This window comes from Galeopterus variegatus, unplaced genomic scaffold (assembly GCF_000696425.1).
Source record: "Galeopterus variegatus unplaced genomic scaffold, G_variegatus-3.0.2 Scaffold1784, whole genome shotgun sequence".
Lineage (NCBI taxonomy): Eukaryota > Metazoa > Chordata > Mammalia > Dermoptera > Cynocephalidae > Galeopterus > Galeopterus variegatus.
The window spans coordinates 57,830-78,651 of record NW_007727895.1 but is presented as its reverse complement, the minus strand read 5'-3'; the positions used below and the strand labels follow the sequence as shown (position 1 = coordinate 78,651).

Sequence of the window (20,822 nt, the reverse complement as noted above, 5' to 3'; positions counted from 1 at the left end):
GCCTTGACCTCTGAATATCAGGTGAACTTCGGGGCCAATTTCTCTGCCATCTTCCTACCTCTGGAGCTCAGAGCCCAAATGAGAGTTTTGCTTGGGGCAGGAGAGGGACAACTTAAACCCGGCCCTAGGACGCAGATGCCTCCAAAGGTTGGAGCCAGAGGGGCTCATCCTTTTCTCTTTCCCCACATCAAGCCATGCGTGATGCCCCTTTTCTCTTGGTCAGTTCAACCCCCCTTCATTGACTCATTCATTCACAGCTACTTGGTGGGCCTGGGCCATGTGCAAAGCTCGACGCCAGGCATTATGGAGGTGCACAGCTGAACAGGAGTGCCCCTGATTAGACAGGGACACACGTAACCCTAGCACAATACAGGGTGATGGGGGTTCCAGGGAAGATGCAGAGAAAGATGGGAGAGACATGGAGGTTCCAGAGATCAGGGCTCAGACCCCCCTGCCCGGGCGAGGAGGACCCCACGGCTCTGGGAGGCTGGAGGGAAGTTTGTGGGTGACCATCTTCACCTTAACCTGAGCCTTGCGTCTCTCTTCTCCTCCTCCCCAGGGGAAACCTCCTTCCCAACCTGACGGCCAGGGACATGAAGACATGTCGTTTCCATCCTGATAAGGCCCCCTTCTGCCCCATCTTGCGGGTGGGTGACGTGGTCAAGTTTGCGGGACAGGATTTTGCCAAACTGGCCAGAACGGTGAGGACCTAGCCCTTCTTCCATGACCCCGAACCCAGACCTCAGGGCCCTTGGGCAGGTGGTTGGGACACTGGGAAGAAGGAACTGCCGGGACACGGCGCCACCTGGCGGAAGCATCCCAGGCCTGCAACTGGCCGTGTGCCTGAATCTCCTCTGTCCACCTCCGTCCTGGATGGTCTTGCCTCTCCCCCATACGTTTCCTCCAAGCCTCAGTTTCCCATTCCTGACTTCACACTTGACCTCTGGGAGAGGCCTTAGATCTCTGGAAAGGGCCACACAATAGGAAAGTGGATCCGTGGCCACTTTCTCTCTCCTGTGTTGTAGCTAAGGGACCCGAAGTTTCCAAAAGTAGGGTTTAGAGGCTCAGAGGTTTTCATTCTACCTATAGAACTTCTTGACTGAGCAAGGTGTGACAAGTCACCTCTTTCCCCCTGCCTTTGTCTTCCACCCAAAGAATACACAAAAACAAAAAACCTTTTGTTACAAACCCCTCCGCCCCCCACCCCCCACCCCCCGGCTGAGTACAGGGGTTGGACAGCTGTGGGAGAGCTCACACCTGGCCCCTCTCCTCAGGGCGGAGTTCTGGGCATTAAGATCGGCTGGGTGTGCGACTTGGACAAGGCCTGGGACCAGTGCATCCCGAAATACTCCTTCACTCGGCTCGATAGCGTTTCCGAGAAGAGCAGTGTCTCCCCAGGCTACAACTTCAGGTAATCCCCCAGTCTCCTGCGACATCAGGAGAAGGCAAAGACTGTTCTAAAGAACCTCAGTTTCGTTTGTTTGGGAAGAAAAGATCCCACACCTGCCCCCACCCCCTCCCACCCCCATCAGATTTCAGCTCAAAATCAGAAAGGACTCTCTTTTTGGTTTGGGGGGTTTTTTTCTTTTTAAGTGATAGACTTTTTATAGCACTTTTAGTTCTATAGAAAAGTTGAGCAAAAAATACAGGCAGTTCACATATCCCCCGCCCCCCGCCACACACACACAGACACATACACAGTTTCTCCTGTTATTAACATCTTACATTAATCGGATACATCTGTTACAATTATGAACCAATATTGATATATTATTATTAACTAAGTTTTACATTTGGGTTTCCTCTTTATGTTGTACTGTTCTGTGGATTTTGCACAATGCGTAATGTCATGTATTCACCAATATAGCATCATAGAAAAGTTTCACTGCCTTAAGTATCCTCTGTGTTCCACCTATTCATCCCTCCCCTGAAACCCTGGCAACGACAGATCTTTTTTTTTATTATTATTACCTCAAACATTTATCATTTTTTTGTGTTGGAAGCATTCAAAATCCTCTCTTCTAGCTAATTGAAAGTACACAAAAAATTGATTATAGTTACTCCACAGTGCAATCGAACACTAAATCTTATTTTTCCTTTTTTTTTTTTTTTTTCTTGACCATGAAGGGGATCGTAACCCTTGGCTTGGTGTCGTCCACACCAGCCATCCCTATATAGGATCCGAACCCGCGGTGGGAGCGCTGCTGCGCTCCCAGCGCCGCACTCCCCCGAGTGAGCCATGGGGTCGGCCCTTATTTCTCCTTTCTAGCTATAATTTTGTATTTCTTAACCAAGCTCTCCCTATCCCCTCTCCGTCCCACCCTTCTCAGCTCTGGGAACCACCATTCTACTCTCCACTTCTATGCGATCAAACTTCTTAGCTTCCACATATGAGTAAGAACTTGTGGTATTCCTCTTTCTGTTCCTGGTTTACCTCATTTAACATAATGTCCTCCAAGTTCGACCATGTTGCCTTGAATGACAGGACTTTATTCTTTTTTATAGCTGAATAGTATTCCATTGTGTATTATGCCACATTTTCTTTATCCAGTCATAGTTGATGGACACAGAGAAACTTCCACACTGTTTTCCATAATGGCTTTACTAATTTACATTCCCACCAACAGTGTATAAGAATTCCCCTTTCTTCACATCCTCGTCAGCATTTGTTATTTTCGTTTTGGTAAATATACACTTTGGTAAAAAATACACTTTGGCATTTTAACCAGAGTGAGATGGTATCCCTTTGTGGTTTTGATTTGCATTTGCCTGACAGTTAATGATGCTGAGCACTTTTTTCATATACCTGTTGGCCATTCGTATGTCTTCTTTTGAGAAAGGTCTATTCAGCTCATGTGCCCACTTTTTAATTGGATTTCATTTGTTCATTTATTTGTTTGTTTGTTTGTTTGTTTGTTTGTTTATTGCTGTTGAGTTGTTTAAGTTTCCTATATATTCTGGATATTAATCCCTTGTCAGATGCACAGTGTGCAAATATTTTTTCCCATTCTGCAGGTTGCCTCTTTACTCTGTTGACTGGTGTTTGTTTTGTTTTGTTTTTGCCTGTTTGCCTGGTTTGTTCATTTGTCTATGTTGGCTTTTGTTGCCCACGCTTTTGAAGTCTTATTCACGAAACCTTTGCCAAGACCAATGTCATGAACTGTTTCCGCTATGTCTTCTTTTAGTAGTTCTATAGTTTGGGGTCTTATAGTTATGTCTTTCATCCATTGTGAGTTGATTTTTGTATATGGTGAGAGATAGGGGTCTAGTTTACTTCTTCTGCATATGGATATCTAGTTGTCCCAGCACCGTTTATTGACGAGTCTGTTCTTTCCCCAATATATGTTCTTGGTGCCTTTGTTGACAATCAGATTGCTGTAAATATGTAGATATATTTCTGGTTCCTCTATTCTGTTCCATTGGTCTATGTATTTGGTTTTATAGTAGCATCACGCTGTTTTGGTTCTATAACTTTGTAGTATATTTTGAAGTCAGGTAGTGTGATGCCTCTAGCTTTGTTTTGCTCATGATTGCTTTGGCTATTCAGGGTCTTTTGTGGCTCCATATGAATTTTAGGGTTGTTTTTTCTATTTATGTAAAGAATGCCATTGGTATTTTGATAGGGATTGCACTGAATCTGTAATTGCTTTGGGTAGTATGGACATTTTGACAATACTAATTCTTCCACTCCATGAAAGTGGCATGCCTTTCAATTTTTGTGTGTCCTTTTAATTTTTTTCTTCAGGGTTCTGTAGTTTTCATTGTAGAGATCTTTCACTTCCTTGGTTAAATTTATTCCTAGGTATTTTAGATATTTTGTAGCCATTGTAAATGGGATCACTTTCTTGAATTTTTTCAGCTTGCTTCTTCATTGGTTTATAGAAGTGCTACTGATTTTCATATGCTGATTTTTTATCTGCAACTTTATTAAACTTATCAGTTCTAAGAGATTTTTGGTGGTGCTTTTAGGGTTTTCTATATATAAGACAATGTCATCTGCAAACAGGGACAGTTTGACTTTCTCTTTTCCAATTTATATGCCCTTTATTTCTTTATCTTGCCTAATTGCTCTGGTTAGAATTTCCAGTACTATGTTGAATAAGACTGAAGAGAGTGGGCATCCTTGTTTTGTTCCAGTTCTTAGAGAAAAAGCTATCAGCTTTTCTCTGTTTAGTATGATATTAGCTGTGCATTTGTCATACATAGCCTTTATTGTGTTGAGGTACATTCCTTCTATGCCTAATTTGTTTGGGATTTTTATTATGAAGCGATGTTGATTTTTATCAAATGCATCTTCTGCATCAATTACAATGGTCATATGGGTTTTACCCTTTATTCTATTGATGAGATGTGTTTATTGATTTGCATATGTTGAATCATCATCCCTGCATACCTGAGATAAATCCCACTTGATCATGATGGATGATCTTTTTAATGTGCTGCTGGATTCAGTTTGCTAGTATTTTGTTAAGAATTTTTGCATCTAAGGTCATCAGGGATATTAGCCTCTAGTTTTCTTTTTTGTTGTGTCCTGTCTGGTTTTGGTATCAGGCTAATGCTGACCTCATAGAATGAGTTTGGAAGAATTCCCTCCTGTTCAATTTTCTGGAAGAATTTGAAAAAAATAGCTATTAATTCTTCCTTAAATATTTGGTAGATTTCATCAGGTATCTGGGCTTTTCTTACTTTTTGTTTGTTTGTTTTGTTTTGTTTTGTTTTTTTGTTTTTGTTTGTTTGTTTGTTTGTTTGTTTTTGCAGCTGGCCAGTATGGGGATCCGAACCCATGACTGTTTGTTTGTTTTGTTTTGTTTTGTTTTTTTGTTTTTGTTTGTTTGTTTGTTTGTTTGTTTGTTTGTTTTTGCAGCTGGCCAGTATGGGGATCCGAACCCATGATCTTGGTTTTATAAGGCTGCACCATAAACTGAGCTAAGTGGCCAGCCCTGGGCTTTTCTTTAACGTGAAACTTGTTATTATTGATTCAATCTTGTATTCATAATTGGGCTGTTCAGGTTTTCTATTTCTTCTTGGTTCAATCTTGACAGATTGGATTTGTCCAGGAATTTATCCTTTTCCTCTAGGTTTTCCAATTTGTTGGCATACAGTTATTCATAATAATCTCTAATGATCATTGTATTTCTGTGGTATCATTTGTAATGTTTCCTTTTTCTTTTCTGATATTATTTGAGTCCTCTCTCTCTCCCTCTCCCTCTCTTTTTTATGGTTAGTCTAGCTAATGGTTCGTCAGTTTTGTTTATCTTTTTAAAAGGCAAAATTTCATTCTGTTGGTCTCAAAAGATTCAAAAGATCTCAAAGTAGGTTTTTTTAGTCTCAATTTTATTTATTTATGTTCTGATCTTTATTATTTCTTTCCTTCTATTAACTTGGGGGTTGGCTTGTTCTTTCTTTTCCAGTTCCTTGATATTCATCATTAGGTTGTTTATGTGAAATCTTTCTACTTTTTCGATGTAGGCATTTACTGCTATAAAATTCCATCTTAGTACTACTTTGGCTGTGTATAAGTCCATTTCTCTCACTTGTAACTGAATACCTGAAACTGGGTAATATATAAAGAAATGAAATTTCTTTCAGTTTCAGACTCGGAAGTTCAAAGTCCAAGGAACACATCTGGCGAGGGCCTTCTTCTGGGAGGGAACTCTTTACAGGGTCCCGTGGCAACCAGGATATCACATGGCAAGAATGGACTGAGCAACAGAAAGAGCTAACCTTCTCACTTGCTCTCCTTTTAAAGCCACCAGATCCACACCCATTCCTCCATAAATGGATCAATCCACTCACTGGGGCATGGTCCTCAGATCCAATCACCTCTCCAAGGCCCCACCTTTCAAATACCATAATTGGATTTCCCACCCTCCTCACACTGTTACAATGGAGATCAAGTTTCCAACATATGAACTTTTGGGGGACACATTTAGCCTACAGCAGGGTATCCCATAGGTTTTGGTATGTTGCATTTCTGTTTTCATTTGTTTCAAGAAATTCTTTAATTTTCTTAATTTCTTCATTGACCCATTGGTCATTCAGAAGCATGTTGGTTTTGGACTGTTTATTTGTTTGTGTCTTTTGTTTACTAAGTCCAACTGAACAGAAGAAGCATGTTATTTAATCTCCATGTATTTATACCATTTTGAAAGTCCCTCTCAGTATTGATTTTTAGTTTTATTCCATTGTGGTCACAGAAGATATTTGATGTCATTTCAGTTTTGTTTTGTTTTTTAATTTGTTGAGGCTTGTTTTGTGGCCTAACATGTGACCAATCCTGGAGAATGTTCCATGTGCTGATGAGAAGAATGTATATTCTGCAGCTGTTGGATAAAAGGTACTATAAATGTCTCTTAGGCCCATCTTGTTTATACTGCATTTAATTCCAGTGTTTCTTTGCTGATTTTCTGTCTAGATGATCTGTCAATGCTGAGAGTGGGGTGTTGAATTTCCCAACTATTATAGTCTTGGAGTCTATCTTTCCCTTTACATCTAATAATATTTGCTTTATATACCTGGGCGCTCCAATGTTGGGTGCATGTGTCTTTATGATTGTTATGTATTATTGCTGATTGATCCCTTTATCATTATATAATGTCTTTCTTTGTCTATTACAGTTCTATTACTTAAAGTCTGTTTTATCTGATATATATGTGTGTGTGTGTATATATATATATATGTATATGTGTGTGTATATGTATATATAGCTATTCCCACTTGCTTTTGGTTTCCATTTGCATGGAATATGTTTTTCCATCCCTTCACTCTCAGTCTATGTGTGTCTTTATAGGCAAAATGAGTTGCTTGTAGGCAGCATATAGTTGGGTCTTGGTTTTTATCTATTCAGCTAGTCTATAACTTTTAATCAGGGAATTTAGTTCATTTACATTTAAGGTTATTATTGATAAGTGAGGACTTACTCCTGTCATTTTGTTGGTTGTTTTCTGGTTGTTTTGTATATCCTTTGTTTCTTTCTTCCTCTCTTATTATTTATCATTGCAGCTTGGTGGTTTTCTGTAGTGATAAGGTTTGGTTCCTTTTTCCTTCCCATTTGTGTATCTTCTTTACCATTGAGTTTTGTACTTTTGTATGTTTTTATGATGGTAGTTATCATCCTTTTGCTTGCAGATGTAGGACTCCCTTGAGAATATTTTGTAAGACCAGTTTAGTGGTGATGAATTCCCTCAGTTTTTGTTTTTCTGGAAAAGACTTTATTTATCCTTAATTCCTGAAGGATAGCTTTGCTGGATATAGTATTCTCAGCTAGCAGTTTTTTTCTTTTAGCACTTTGAATATATCATCCCATTCTTTCCTGGCCCACAAGGTTTCTGCCAAGAAATCTGCTGTTAGTCTAATGGGGATTTTCTTATATGTGACCTGATGCTTTTCTCTTGTTTTTAGAATTCTCTTTTCTTTGACTTTTGACAATTTGACAATAATGTGCCTCAGAGAAGACATTTTGGGGTTGAATCTATTTGGGATCTTTAAAATTCCTGGACTTGTATATCCATATCTTTCCCAAGACTTGGGAGGCTTTCAGCTATTATTTCATTAAATAGCCTTTCTACACATTTTCTCAACTCTTCCCTTTCTGGCATTCCCATAATGCAAATATTTGTTCACTTAATGGGTGTCTCATAATTCTTGTAGTTAATCTCCACTCTTTTAAATTCTTTCCCATCCCCACTCCCAAGCTGGATAATTTCAAATGCCCTATTTTCAAGTTCAGAGATTCTTCTGCTTGCTCTAGTCTGCTGTTGAAGCTTTCTGTTTTTTATTTCATTCTCTAAATTCTTCAGCTGCAGAATTTCTGTTTGGGGGTTTTTAGTTTGTTTGTTTTACTATATCTATCTCTTTGTTAAATTTCTCATTCGTGTCATGAATTGTTTTCCTGGTTTCATTGAATTGTTTAGCTATATTCTCATGTATCTCATTGAGTTTTCTTAAGATCATTATTTTTAATTTTTTTCTCAACAGTCTGTAGATTATTTTCTTCGGTATCTGTCACTAGAGTGTTATTGTGTTCTTTTGGTGGTATATTTCCTTGTTTTTTCATGTTTCTTGGGTCTCTGTGTTGATGTCTATGCATCTGGTAAAACAATCACCTCTTCCAAACTTTACAGAGTGGCTATTATAGAAAGAGTCTTTCACATGCAGATGGGTCTTAGTGTGTTGGAAGGGTATAGTGATTCTGGTTCCATGTAGATGCAGAGGCATAGTCGCTGATCAGCTTCTTCAGCTGTAATCAACATCACTGATAACTGTGGGTGCCTCAGTGGCCTAGGCTGTAGAAGTTGTAGGTTGTTAAGGTCTTCAATGACAGGGGCTATTTTCATCTATCCCACAATGAGAAGACTTTGCTGAGGGGATCCCTTGTGGTATCAGGTCTGACATGATCTACAAGCAACTACAGCAGCACTGGGTTCAAGGTAGAGGTGCTCAGAGTGGCTGTAGAGCCAGGGATCTAGGCTCGAGGTCTTGTGAACCTATGGTAGCAAGTAAGTCTTAGGGTGCAGGTTCACTCTCTGTGACAGGGTAGATGTAGATTGCCCACAGAGCCAGGATCTGTGTCTCTGAGGTACTCCCAGGCAGCTCAGGCCCACTGGGCCAGGTTGTAGCTGTGACTGTAACCCTAGGGGGCAGGGAACAGCACTGGCCTGACTCTGGGGGAGAATGGGGTGCTCTCCCACAGAGCCAGGATCTGTGTCTCTGAGGTACTCCCAGGCAGCTCAGGCCCACTGGGCCAGGTTGTAGCTGTGACTGTAACCCTAGGGGGCAGGGAACAGCACTGGCCTGACTCTGGGGGAGAATGGGGTGCTCTGGAGGTTTAGGTTCAGAGAGCAGGGTACAGGTGCAATTTGGGAACTAGAGATGTTGGGGTTCAGTGGTCACTCAGTTCCCAGGGTGTTAGGCATTGCGTAGTGGCAACTCTAGACCCTGGAACAGTGGGACTTGGCACTATCCCAGTCTGTGAAGCCAGGTGCAGTGGCAGCAAGCGCCCAGAATGGTGGGGCACAACTGTCATTTGGGCCTTGGGTGACTTGGAGCAGCACACGGCTGACTCTACTCCCCAGGGAAAGGGGTGTCTCAACAACTCAGTCTCTAGGGGGCCAGTTCAGCTTCAGGGAAGCAGGCTACTAGAGTTGGTTTGGTGTGTAGGACAGAGTGTCTCAGCTCAGCCATGCTCTGTTTCCCTAGGTTGCAGGGTACTACATCAGCTCAACCCTCAGAGGAGGAGTTGCTCAGTATGGTCAAACAGCTTCTTGACCAAGGCACCAATTTTCCAGGGGGCAATGCTCCGCTTCAGCTCAGGCCTGAGAGGGTGGAGCACAGCAATGACTGGGAGGGGCAGTTGGAGATTCCCCCAGAGGGAGTGCACAGCTTCAGCTCAAGCCAGAGGGGGAGGGGCATAGCTGCAAATGGGAGGGGTGGTTGGAGTGGTTCCCTCAGGATAATGTAACAGCTGCTTGCAAGTTGGCTAGGGGATGTCAGGCCACTAGGCAGGGGTGGTTCAAAAATGGCTCAGCGTCTGAGATGAGAAGGTGTTACTCACCCCCAGGGCAAGACAGACTCCAGAAGTAGTTCCAGTTCCAAGATGATGTAGCTGAGTAGCTGTTTAGCCAACAGAGGGCAGGGCACAGTGTTGGCTCCTGTGGGGTGAGCACACGTGTGAGGACTGCAGGCGGCTCTCTCAGCTGGGTTTAGTGCCTGCTGAGAACTGCAGGGGTCCCTAGGGTTGAGGACTGTAGGTGTCCAAGGTGTTGAAAGGGGCTTCTGGGGTCCTCTCACTTACCTTTTCCCCCCAGGGGAAAGTTCCTCCTGGTTCTCTGCTGAGCCTGGTTGGGGGATGGGGTTCAGGAAGGACTTTCTAACAGTAAGCCTCTTGGTGAAAAATGGGCTGTCCTGTGATTTAATGGGCTCCCATCACTGGAAGAGGGATCACATCAAAGATTCTTGCACCAGGTTGATAGTTACACCAGACAGGCAAGGTCTCCTGAAAATGGGATTCTGTGATTCTTTGCCTGTTCTTAGGTCTGGCCCTGAAACTATAACATGCCTAAGTAACTCCCAGATAACCCCATTTCCTGTCTGTGACTGAATTTTCTAAGATTTCTCTTTCCACAAAGTAAGGTTGATAACTGGTATCATTTTACAAGATGGCAATTTCATAGTACTGTCTATGACCAGGAACTTTCATGAGTCACAAACAATTACAATTGTTACTAGTTCTTCCTCAATGCCCTTCCAAACAAGAACTCAAGCCAGTCTTTAAATATCATTTATATTCTCAATGGCCTTGAGACTTACAGGATCTTTTGTTTGTTCTCTCATTTTGAAGTAAGGGAAAGAGAGGAACCAGAGGATAAACTATTCAGAACTAGCCGAAAGCCCATGAACAAGCCTGAGACCTTCTCTTATTCCGATTTCCCCACCTATGAAATAATGATAGTATCATTTTTATCTTGAGGATCCTGTTAGCCAATCCATGAAAAGCTTCAGCTCTCTGTTTTGGTTTACCTTAATCTTTTTCTTTGTCATTCGGTTATTGATTCATCCACTAAACATTTACTGATTTTCTACAATGTGCTAGGGACCCTACTATATTACCCTAGGTCAGCAGTTCTCAAAGTGTGGTCCACAAGATCAACGCTACTTTCTTTTTTTAAGTTTTATTTTATTTTATTTTTTATTTATTTATTTTTTTCAAAGATGACCGGTAAGGGGATCTTAACCCTTGACTTGCTGTTGTCAGCACCACACTCTCCGGCCATCCCTATATGGGATCCGAACCCATGGCCTTGGTGTTATCTGCACCACACTCTCCCAAGTGAGCCACGGGCCAGCCCTTTATTTTATTTTTCATTGACAAATAATAACTGTATATATTTATGGGGCACAATGTGATGTTTCGATACATGTATACATTGTGGATTACTCTTAATTTTTGAAGATCCCAAAGTCTCTGGCAGGGCCCTGACTAAGTACATAGTGTTATACAGTAAACAGGATAAATAGACTAAATAGGCAGTGATCAGGAAAAAAATATACATAAGAATATATTTCAGTTATATATTCAAATAATTGCAACTCAGATTTCCTTTGATGTAGTGTTATTCTCCAATATAATGACATATACAAGCCAAAACAAATCATTTCACCTTAATTTGTAACTTTAGAAAAAAAAAAAATCACCCACCCCATTAAGCTTTATATTTAATAGTTTAAAATATATATGTATATTCTCTGGAAAGAATTTTTAAAAATTGAAAGTGCTTTCATAATCAACTCCAAACTTTAAAAAAACCATAGGAAACAACACATATTTTAAAGTAGGTTAAAAATACTGTTTGGCTCACTGGCAGAAATTGGCATATTTATTCAGTCAGTACACCACACTGAAATCAATACAAAGGATATTTGTATGCTGGCTTAAAATAGTAACATATTAATAAAATTCTCATGATCTAAAATGCAAGTTTTCATCTTCCTATCTTCTCTCTGGCCATTGGGAATTCTTCAATCCTCCAAACACCTCATTTGGCAGGAAAGCTTATGAAGAATAAAACTGCTATGAAGACCCCAGTCCAATTTTAGAAAAGCATCTTTCAATTAAAGAAGAATTGGTTTGGAGTTCTTTATCTCCAGTTTATTGTGCTAGGGGTCCCCTCCCTTTCTCCCTCCCTGCCGGGCGCAAGATAGACCTAGTCCTAAATAATCTTGTGTTATATTTGGGGAGACAGGACAAAGGCCCTCTATGGACACTGCCAGCATAACTCCCAGGGGCCTAAGGGAAGCCATCTGTGAGGTGTGGGTCTTCTTAGGACCCCAGGTAACTGACTCCCTCACCGAAGCCCTCCAGGCAAGAGTACAAATGGGGAAAATTGACTCAATTTGACCCTTGTGATTTAAAAAGATTTCCAGAGGGCCCAAGGAATATCACTGATATAGGAGAATATCTGCTATCCATGGCAGGCAGAGAGCTCTGCCCATGCCCCCTCAAACCCCTCCACCTGGGTGCCCACCCACCACCCACATGCTGCCTTCAAGCTAGCACCCATAGACACCCAAGACTAAGCTAAGAGCCTATGTGTGGGAGGCTACAAGGCCACCTTTCTGAAAGCCAGGTTCAGCACAGGACTCTGCAACAGTGCAGTTTTTACAATACAGTAAAGTTTGTGCCGCTCTTTAGAATCTCACAAAGCAACTTAGTTGTAGGAAGAATACTAGTTACCCCATGTGCAAAGAGTTTTGTGCACTGTGGTTCATTGTTCCTCACGCACCCTATAGGGTAGGTGCTACAGTCCCCCCACTTTACACATTAGAAAACAGAGGCTCAAAGAGTTAAAAAGTTTTCCAAGGTCACAGAGCAAGTAAATGAGGAAACCTGGACACATACATTTTCTTGGATGATCTCCATCCCGGCCAGGAAGGCTAGGGACATTTGTACTTGTTAATCCTCGGAAAAACATGCCTATGTGGTTGATACTTTTGTCCCCACTTAAAAACAAAGAATCTGAGTTCCAGGGAGGCTAAAAGACTAGCAGACGCTAGAGGCACAATTCATACCCTGGTCTTTTGTCTCTCAAACAAATTAATTTGCCTCTTCCTTCATCAGAGGCCAGATTTTTCAACGTTCTGCTGTTGCCGTTTGCTCTAGAGGGAATGGAATTATTCAGCCAAGATTCAGCCTTGTTTCAATCTGCAAATTCAGACATCCAGAGGCAGCTAGAGACTTGCATTTCCATCACTAATTGCTTCTGCAGCTCCTTTCCAAATGCCACCCTCTGTCTCGTCCCCCTATTTTTTTCATCTCTTTGCCTGCAGACTCAGAGATTTCAAGAATTTATAGCTGTTGTAGACCCCTTGGAGACACTTGGACTGAGGTGGTCATTTTGCAGACCAGGAAGCAGAAGTGCCAAAAGGGAAGTGACTTGCCCAAGGTCACAGGTGTATCTTAGAGTAGCCTTAGAGGTCATTTGATCCCAACTCCTAATCAATCTCTCTGAGACACAGCCCCAGAAAATGGGCTTCTTCACAAGGTGGCCTGTCCATCATCAGGTGGCTCCAGTCATTGGAAAGGTGACCTCAAATTGAGCCAAAATGTGTCTCTCTTCAACTCCTACCCTGTGTACTTGGTGCTGTTCACCTAAGTTCTTTTTTTTTTTTTTTAATCTCTGAAGTTTTCTGATCTTTCCCTACGTGAAATTTGGTGGAAAGATTTTATTTTTACTCCTGGGTCTATTCCACATGGCTAAAGACTCTAGGGGGCGCTTTAACTTAGTATTTTTATGAAGTATCTTTCTTTCTTTTTTTTTTTTTTTTTAAAAGATGACCGGTAAGGGGATCTCAACCCTTGGCTTGGTGTTGTCAGCACCACGCTCAGCCAGTGAGCAAACTGGCCATCCCTATATAGGATCCGAACCCGTGGCCTTGGTGTTATCAGCACCGCACTCTACCGAGTGAGCCACGGGCCGGCCTTGAAGTATCTTTCTAAGCACATTGAGAGTAGTTTGTGGGGTCATCCAGATTCGCAGTGGACAAAGTGCAACATTTCTAAAAATAAGAACTGGCAAAGTCGCCAATTTAATGGTGCATAGGTGAAAGTCACCCCCAGCGGCAGTGGGCGGTGCCCTGTAGCTTAGACAAGGAGCTCTTTGCCATGGGCCGGGTTCCTGCAGCCCACATGGATCCTTGATTCACTGGGGCAGGATTTTAAGCAGAGCACTACATTCCCCAAAGTGCCGGGAGCAGGCGGTGTTGCGTGCGAGAGTGCACGTGCGTGAGTGTGCATGCACATGTCGGTTTGTGAGAGAGTGGGTGCGCATATTAGTGGGTGAATGTGTGAGGCTGAGAGTGGGTGCGCATATTAGTACGTGAATGTGTGTGTGCCTGTGAGTGCGTGTGTGAGTGAATGTGTGTGTGAGCGCACAGACACTGACAGTGCAATGACAGATTAAAATACTGTATCTGCCAGAGTCCCAGCAGGAAACAGATGGCACATTCAAATTGGGTAATTTGAGGAGAGTTTAATAAAGGGACTGTTTCGAAGGTGTGGGCAAAGTATGGGAAAATCACAAAGTGTAGCACAGTGCCTGGGGTCAGTTAACAGGTCACTGGTTACCACCCAGGTCTGAAGGGGCCAGGGGAGGAAGCAGTTGCTGGAACCTGGAGGCAGGCAGAGCTGGGAGGACAGGGCAGCCTGGCAGGAGGTGACTGCTGCATCCCACCAGAAGCCAGAGCTGAGCCAAAGCGACCCAATGAGGCAGCCCAGGGAAGGGCCGAAGGGAGGAGTGTGGTCAGAGGGGCATCTGCTGAGATGTCCAGCACAGGTCCTGACAACTTTCATTTTCGAAATCACACAGCCCTCCATTAACTGTATGCCCCTGATGAAAACAAAGAAAAATGCACGAATTCACAGACATGAGCAATTTTCTAGGCAAATTCTTTTTTTTTTTAAGGACTCTTTATTTCTGTAAATAAGATATAAATGTACTATCAGAGTAATAAATCCAAGCAATACCGATCTATGCAGAGTAATGACACGGGAACTCCCCTCACTCCTCCAGTTCTGCTCCTCTTGCAGGAAGTTAACATCCTTGACAGTGTGGTGAGTTTCCTTCTAGTCCTTTTTCTATGCATTTGTTTATGTAGCATAAAATTCCAGGACTTTGAGGACTTCTAAAAGCCTATCCCTGGACGTCAGATCACAAGCTCCTACAGTTAAGCTTGCAAGCCCATTGTACACCTATTTTTGACAGAATTCACAACTTACCACACCATCCCACCCCATCAAGGCAGGCTCAGATTTTGAGACTTGCCTGAGACTGCACAAACTAATTAAGAGGCTCATCAAGATTCAAACCCAGAGACCTGATCTATATCCATTGCTTCTAGCACAGCTTCTACCATCACGTGACTTGCAAAATAATAATAATAATAATAGTAATAGTAATAATAGCTGTAAGAGATATACCTGGTGGTGATTGCTGGAGTGATGGGAGAAAAGCTAAATGGTGCATTTAGCGATGACTGATTCCTTGTTTCTCCTCTGAGAGTTCCTAAGACAGCTTTGCTACTAAAAAGCAACGCAGTTTTGGATTTCCTCTCTTGGTGTCTGGGACAAAAAAACACTTGTTCAGCTGCTAGATGTTTCTCGTGCAGTAGGTGTTTCTAGTGATCGTTCCGTGTTGGAAATGTACCCACAGCAGCTTTCATGAAGCTCTGAGATTTGGCGCCTGTTCCGCTTTCCTGCCAAAACGTGCAGATCAGCAAGATCTTAGGCCAATTGACAGAGACGGAATCGAAGCGCACCCTTGGCTTCGATCACTCTCTCTACAATCTGGATTTGTCTCCTTCCAAAAGCTATAGGATATGTGTTAAAAGCAGCTATCACCATCACTTCCACAGAAACACTTGTAAGCCCTCTTCAATGGGGCGTATTTGCTTGAATTCTTCAGGATCCATTTTCTTCTTCAGGTTTCAGTGGGAGGTGAGACAATTAGAACAACCCTGGATTTATACAGCCCTTTATGAAGTCCATGTCTACCCTGTCCTCACAGCCACCAGTACTATTGGTAGGAAATACTAACTAACACTCATCAAGCACTTACCAGTGAGCCAGGGACTTAAGAGCCCTGTGTGGATTATCTCACGGGCATTGAAGAGAGAGCATTTTACAGCTGGAAACTCAAGGCTCAGAGATTTCATCTACCTGCCCCAGGCCGCACAGCTCATACTGCTGACGCCGGAATTCAAAATCCGAGCAGCCTGTGCTTGCAATCACAAGTATCCTGGTAGGACCAGTATGGTTACCCCCATTTTACAGATGAGGAAACTGAGGCCATGAAGGTCACTCCCAGGAGCAGACAACTAGGAACCCAGCTGTCGGGGATTTCTTCTGTCTTTGCATCCATTGATCTTTCCTCGCCTCATTAATTAAAGATAAATTAATAGTAACATGTTTTTTGTTTGTTTGTTTGTTTTTAAAAGATGACCGGTAAGGGGATCTTAACCCTTGACTTGGTGTTGTCAGCACCACGCTCAGCCAGTGAGCAAACCGGCCATCCCTATGTGGGATCCGAACCCGGGGCCTTGGTGTTATCAGCACCGCACTCTACCGAGTGAGCCACGGGCCGGCCCAATAGTAACATGTTTTATAAAACGATCAACAACAAACCACTTTTTAAAGTCTGCCTTTGTGGTTGATGAGTGAGCAGCTTCGGGCTGCTCTCTGAGGGGAGGAGTTCTAGCCAGCTCTGCGGGTGTTGCCCCGCCCACCCTCGATGCAAGGAGCCTGCCAGGAGATATTTTCCTATCAGTACGAAATCAACTGTAAAAGTGTATTTCAGCTGGCAAAAGTACTTCCCACCAGGCAGAGCTTTGCTGAGAACACCACCTTTTTCACTTAGAAACCCAAATTCCAGGCCCAAGTTTTCCCTTGCAAGTCAAACCCAGATCCCGCAAGTTTGTTGCTGTTTTCCCTGCTGCTGTAACAGTTACGTGTCCGTGCTTTAGGAAGGAATTTCCACCACTCTATGGGAGGATGGATTGTTTCTAAACAGATGTCTGGGAGCTTCCAGGGGATTTGTACATCGTGATAAAAACCCTTCTCCATTCAGCAAACGTTTATTGACTGCTGACGGCTGCAAATGTCAGCTCAGCGTGGAGAAGCACTTCTATCAGTTGGAGCTCTCCAAAGCTAGAATTGGGCTGCTCCTACAGGTAGTGAGTTTCCTTGCACTGGAAGTAGTCAGACACCAGCAGGGAAATCCCTTGTGGGTAGTGTGGGGAAGACTTTGAAGGTCTGTTTCAACTTCCAGATTATATCATGTGCTGGGCTTTGCGGCTGATACGGAGATAAACAAGACCAATTTCTATGTTCGAGGGAGCTTTAACCTAGGGGAGATGATAAATCTGAACCCAAGTAACAAAAATGTTTATACAAAAAATATTTTGTTCTGGGACAAGCCGAGAATAATCAAGATGAAGCAATGTGAATCAGGGAGAGGCCAGGCTGTGGGTCAGGAAATCTGTAAGCTACGATTCAGGCCTTGACACAAATGCTCTATGTGATTTTCAGCAAGTGTCATCCCCTCCATGGACCTCAATTTCCTCCTCTGTAAAACGGGCTGGTTAAAGGTCTTTGAGGCCCTTTCAAGCTCTAAAAGTCTGAATCAACACGTGTGGGTGTCTGGGGAAGGGTTTTAGAAGCTTGCGCTGCTGATGCATGCACTATTATTTATAGACCTATCACATTGGGATGGAGCTGCAACCCTGCCCTGCAGAAGCACATCTGACAAATGATTTATTATGGTAATTGACGTTTATACTTACTCATTCTTTATCTATTGCTGCAAATGGCACAAGGGAGCACGCATGTGCAGACACACATGCACACACACACACACACACACACACACACACACCCCAAACGTCTCAGCACTGTCAGGCCTCAGAATTGTTCAATTTGGTCCTGTGTCGGGAGTGTCCTGTCTGATTGCAGAAACTTACATAACAGGAAACAATATGGAAGCCAAAGCATTCAGAGACAAAGTAGGGTCTAGATCTGCAGCCACAGCAGGAGGAATGAGAGGCTGGTATTGAGCTGGGGTCCCTGGCAGGAGCAGCAGTCACAGAGCAACACAGGCACAGGTAAAACCAGGGCTAGGTAGGGAAGCAGTGAGCAGAATAGATACCCCCACCTCTCCCTTGCTATCCCGCTGATCCCCTGTTGGTTCCTCCTACTGACCAAACTTCCCAGAAACCAGAGGGGAAGGGAACCAGGGATTGCAGCCTGTAGAGGTCAGCCTACAGGGCTCCCAAGACCAGAGCCTGGGTCTAGGGGCAAATGGACAGGAGTCAGCAGTGGCCCCAAGTATCATCCCCACATTCCTGCAAGTGTCTGGGCTCAGGTGGCCCTTCCAGCTGGGCCCATCAGAGAGGCCTCCTGACCCTGAAAAATCCATCCTGCCTGAGCCTTTAGGGCTTCTCTCCCCTTCCCCAGCTCAGTGCTGGCAGGTGTCTGGGCTCTGTTCTCTGCTCTGATACTTATCACATCACATAGTCACAGCCATGCTGTGCTTTCCTCCACAGCCGAGGTGTTTTCCCAGGCACCAGCTTAACAAGCTTCCTACCCACGGAGGCTGCAATGAGCTCTCCTTTTTGGCTCCTCTCTTAGGGAAGCAGCAGGGGTAGGCAGGGGCTTTAGATTCAAGCAGCCCGAGTCCAGATCCCAGCTGTGTCCCTCGCAGGCCAAGCAGCCCGAGGAGAGTAGCTGTGCTTTTCTCCAGCCTGTAAAATCGGGACAGTGTTGCCTGATGATCAATAGATAGTACTAATTGAAAGCTGTGTGCCAGGTACTGTCCTCAGCCTTCACACCCAGTAGCTCATTTAGTCCTCTCAACAACCCTACAGCTATGTCTATTATCTCCATTTTACAGATGGGGAAACTGAGGTTCAGAGAGGTAAAGTGATTTGCCCAGGTAATATAAACTAATTCAACTGGCAAAGCCAGGATTCAGGCCCAGGACTCTCTCATCTCAAAGTCCCTAAGCCACCATCTACCATACTGACCTGTTGTTGTGATGCCGAAATGAAAATAATAGGTGTGGAAGCCTCTAGCCTAATGCTTAGCAGGAGTATATTATGTCCCTAGTCTTTTTGCCATTTCCCCTCCATAGGGGCTGGTTCCCACCAATAGCGCCTACTTCCCACCTTGCCAGCTGCCAGATCTAAATGGTTTCTGATTGGGAGAGAAACAGCCTGTGGTTACCAACTTCTACTAGCTCCGTGTGCAGAATCAGGAGAATTTGGAGAAGCCCGAGTCAGCAGGAGAAAACCCTGAAGCCAACATTACTAAACTCAGCCTTTGAGATGTCAGGAATCTCAGAAATTCATTTGTCCTTCCAGCAAACATTTACCCAACCTTTTACTGTGGGCACTAGGCCCTTAGGCAAACAGAGACAGTGAGATATGGCTCATCGTTCGAAGTCCAAATTATCAACCACAATTTAGTACATCAGATGCCTACCTAGACGGCAGAGGCCTGTATCCTGGTGGAGATAGGAAAGGCAGCCCAGAGGGATTTCATAGCCTCAGCTCTACACCAGCTCTCTGGAGGAAAAGAAACAAAACTCTGATTTGTAGGGTTTGCTGATTTTCATGGTGTAAATTCTCCACCACGGTCAATTTCAAGCTACATGTCTGAAGTCCCTAAAAGTGGAATTGGGAAGGGGTGAGAGCACAATTGGCCCTGCCAGACAGGCGAGGCAGACACAGCCACTGCCACTTCATCCATCCCCACCCTCCAGCCCACCAGCGCTTTTCCAGCTCCTTCAAAAACACCACGTCCTTTCCCAGGAAAGGGTTTGCGGTTCCCTGAGCCAGGAAAGCCGCCCCCACCTCTGGCATTCTTCCCTTTTAACTCCCCAACCTTTAGTGTCACTTTCACATGAAGCCTTGCATAACCCCCGCCTAGCTCAAATGTCTTTGCTAACTGTGCTCGTAGAATGGTGCTCCTCTCCTTCCCAGCCCTTCTTTACATCCAATTTTAGCTATTTATGGGACTGTGTGATTGACTGATATTTCTCTCCCTCTCGTGAGAACAGAGCTTGCCAATATTTCAGCAGTGCCTAGCCTAGTGCCTGGCATGGAGTAGGTGTGCTCTAAATATTTGTTGAGTATTGAAAGAAGGAGAGGCCACCTGAGCTGGGCTGTACTGGATGAATAGGATTTCGCAATGTGGAAAAGCGGAGAAGCAGGGAACAGCATGTGCAAATGCTTAGAAGTCAATGTCCATGGAGTATGTTCAGGAAATACAGGAAGGCAGGTAGTGTGCACTGGCTGGAACTTGAGGTGCACGGTGGGGAGTGGAACCTGCAGATGGGACGAGGAAGGGGGACTAGGCTTGATTGGGAGGGGCCAATGTGTTGAATCGTGATGTCATTCTGACCAACCCCATTTCCCAGCCAAGAAAACCAAAGCTAGAGAGGCAAGAATTCCAAGATTTGGGAGAAATCAACACCTGGCGTTATGTAGCTTGGCCCTTCCTTTTTTCAGACAAGGAAGGCGGGGTTCCTTCTTCCGACACCCCACAGCTCTCCTATGCTTCCTGTTCTTCTCCCAGCCTGTGACTCTGGATACTGAGACCCACCTAGAAAATCCAAAAGGGCTCCCAGCTGGAAAACTGAAAGAAATTAGTCAGGACCTAATAGAAATCAGGCAACAAAAAGAACAGTCTAGAATGCTGGCTAAGAGTGTGGCCCCTGCAGCTGCACTGCCCGGGTTTGAATCCCAGCTCCACTCGCTGACTCTTGGTTTGTGACCTTAGACAAGTTCCTTAACCTCTCTGATCCTGATCCCTCAGCTGTAAAACGGGAATAGCAACAGGACTTAATTTCACGGTGGTCGTAGGTATTCAATGAGTTAATAAGTAAAGCACTTAGCACAGTGGCGGGCACATGGTACACATTCAATATATCTTGGCCGTTATTATTGCTAATATGAGGGTACTTTGAAAAGTTCATGCAAAGATTCATGGTATCTTTTAATTCTATTTTTCCACAAATTTTTTTAAGTACCTCATATTGTTATCCCCAGGAATCAGAAGCGTGTAATGGTTAAGGTAAATGTGATATTATTTCATTTTATCCTGCTTCTAGGATAAGGAAGAAAAGGGAATGTGTTAAGCACTTCCTATATGTGGGCACTCTCTCATTTCATCTCCTTACAGCTCTTCGTCCCCCATTTTTCAGTCGAGATAGAAAGTTCAGAGAGGTTAAGTGACTTCTCCAGGGTCAAGAAGCTACTTAGTAAGGCTGGCT

The 20,822-nt window shown here is 43.7% G+C and overlaps 1 protein-coding gene across 1 annotated transcript in view; it reads left to right on the top strand.

The window, feature by feature from the left end:
* The window catches only part of P2RX3 (purinergic receptor P2X, ligand-gated ion channel, 3), a 38,502-nt gene that overhangs the window by 10,354 nt on the left and 7,326 nt on the right, over window positions 1-20,822 (top strand). Inside the window, exons 7-8 of the mRNA XM_008578927.1 lie at window positions 560-701; window positions 1,275-1,411. Of these exons, the coding sequence (XP_008577149.1) occupies window positions 560-701; window positions 1,275-1,411 (279 nt within the window). The remainder of the gene's footprint in view (window positions 1-559; window positions 702-1,274; window positions 1,412-20,822) is intronic.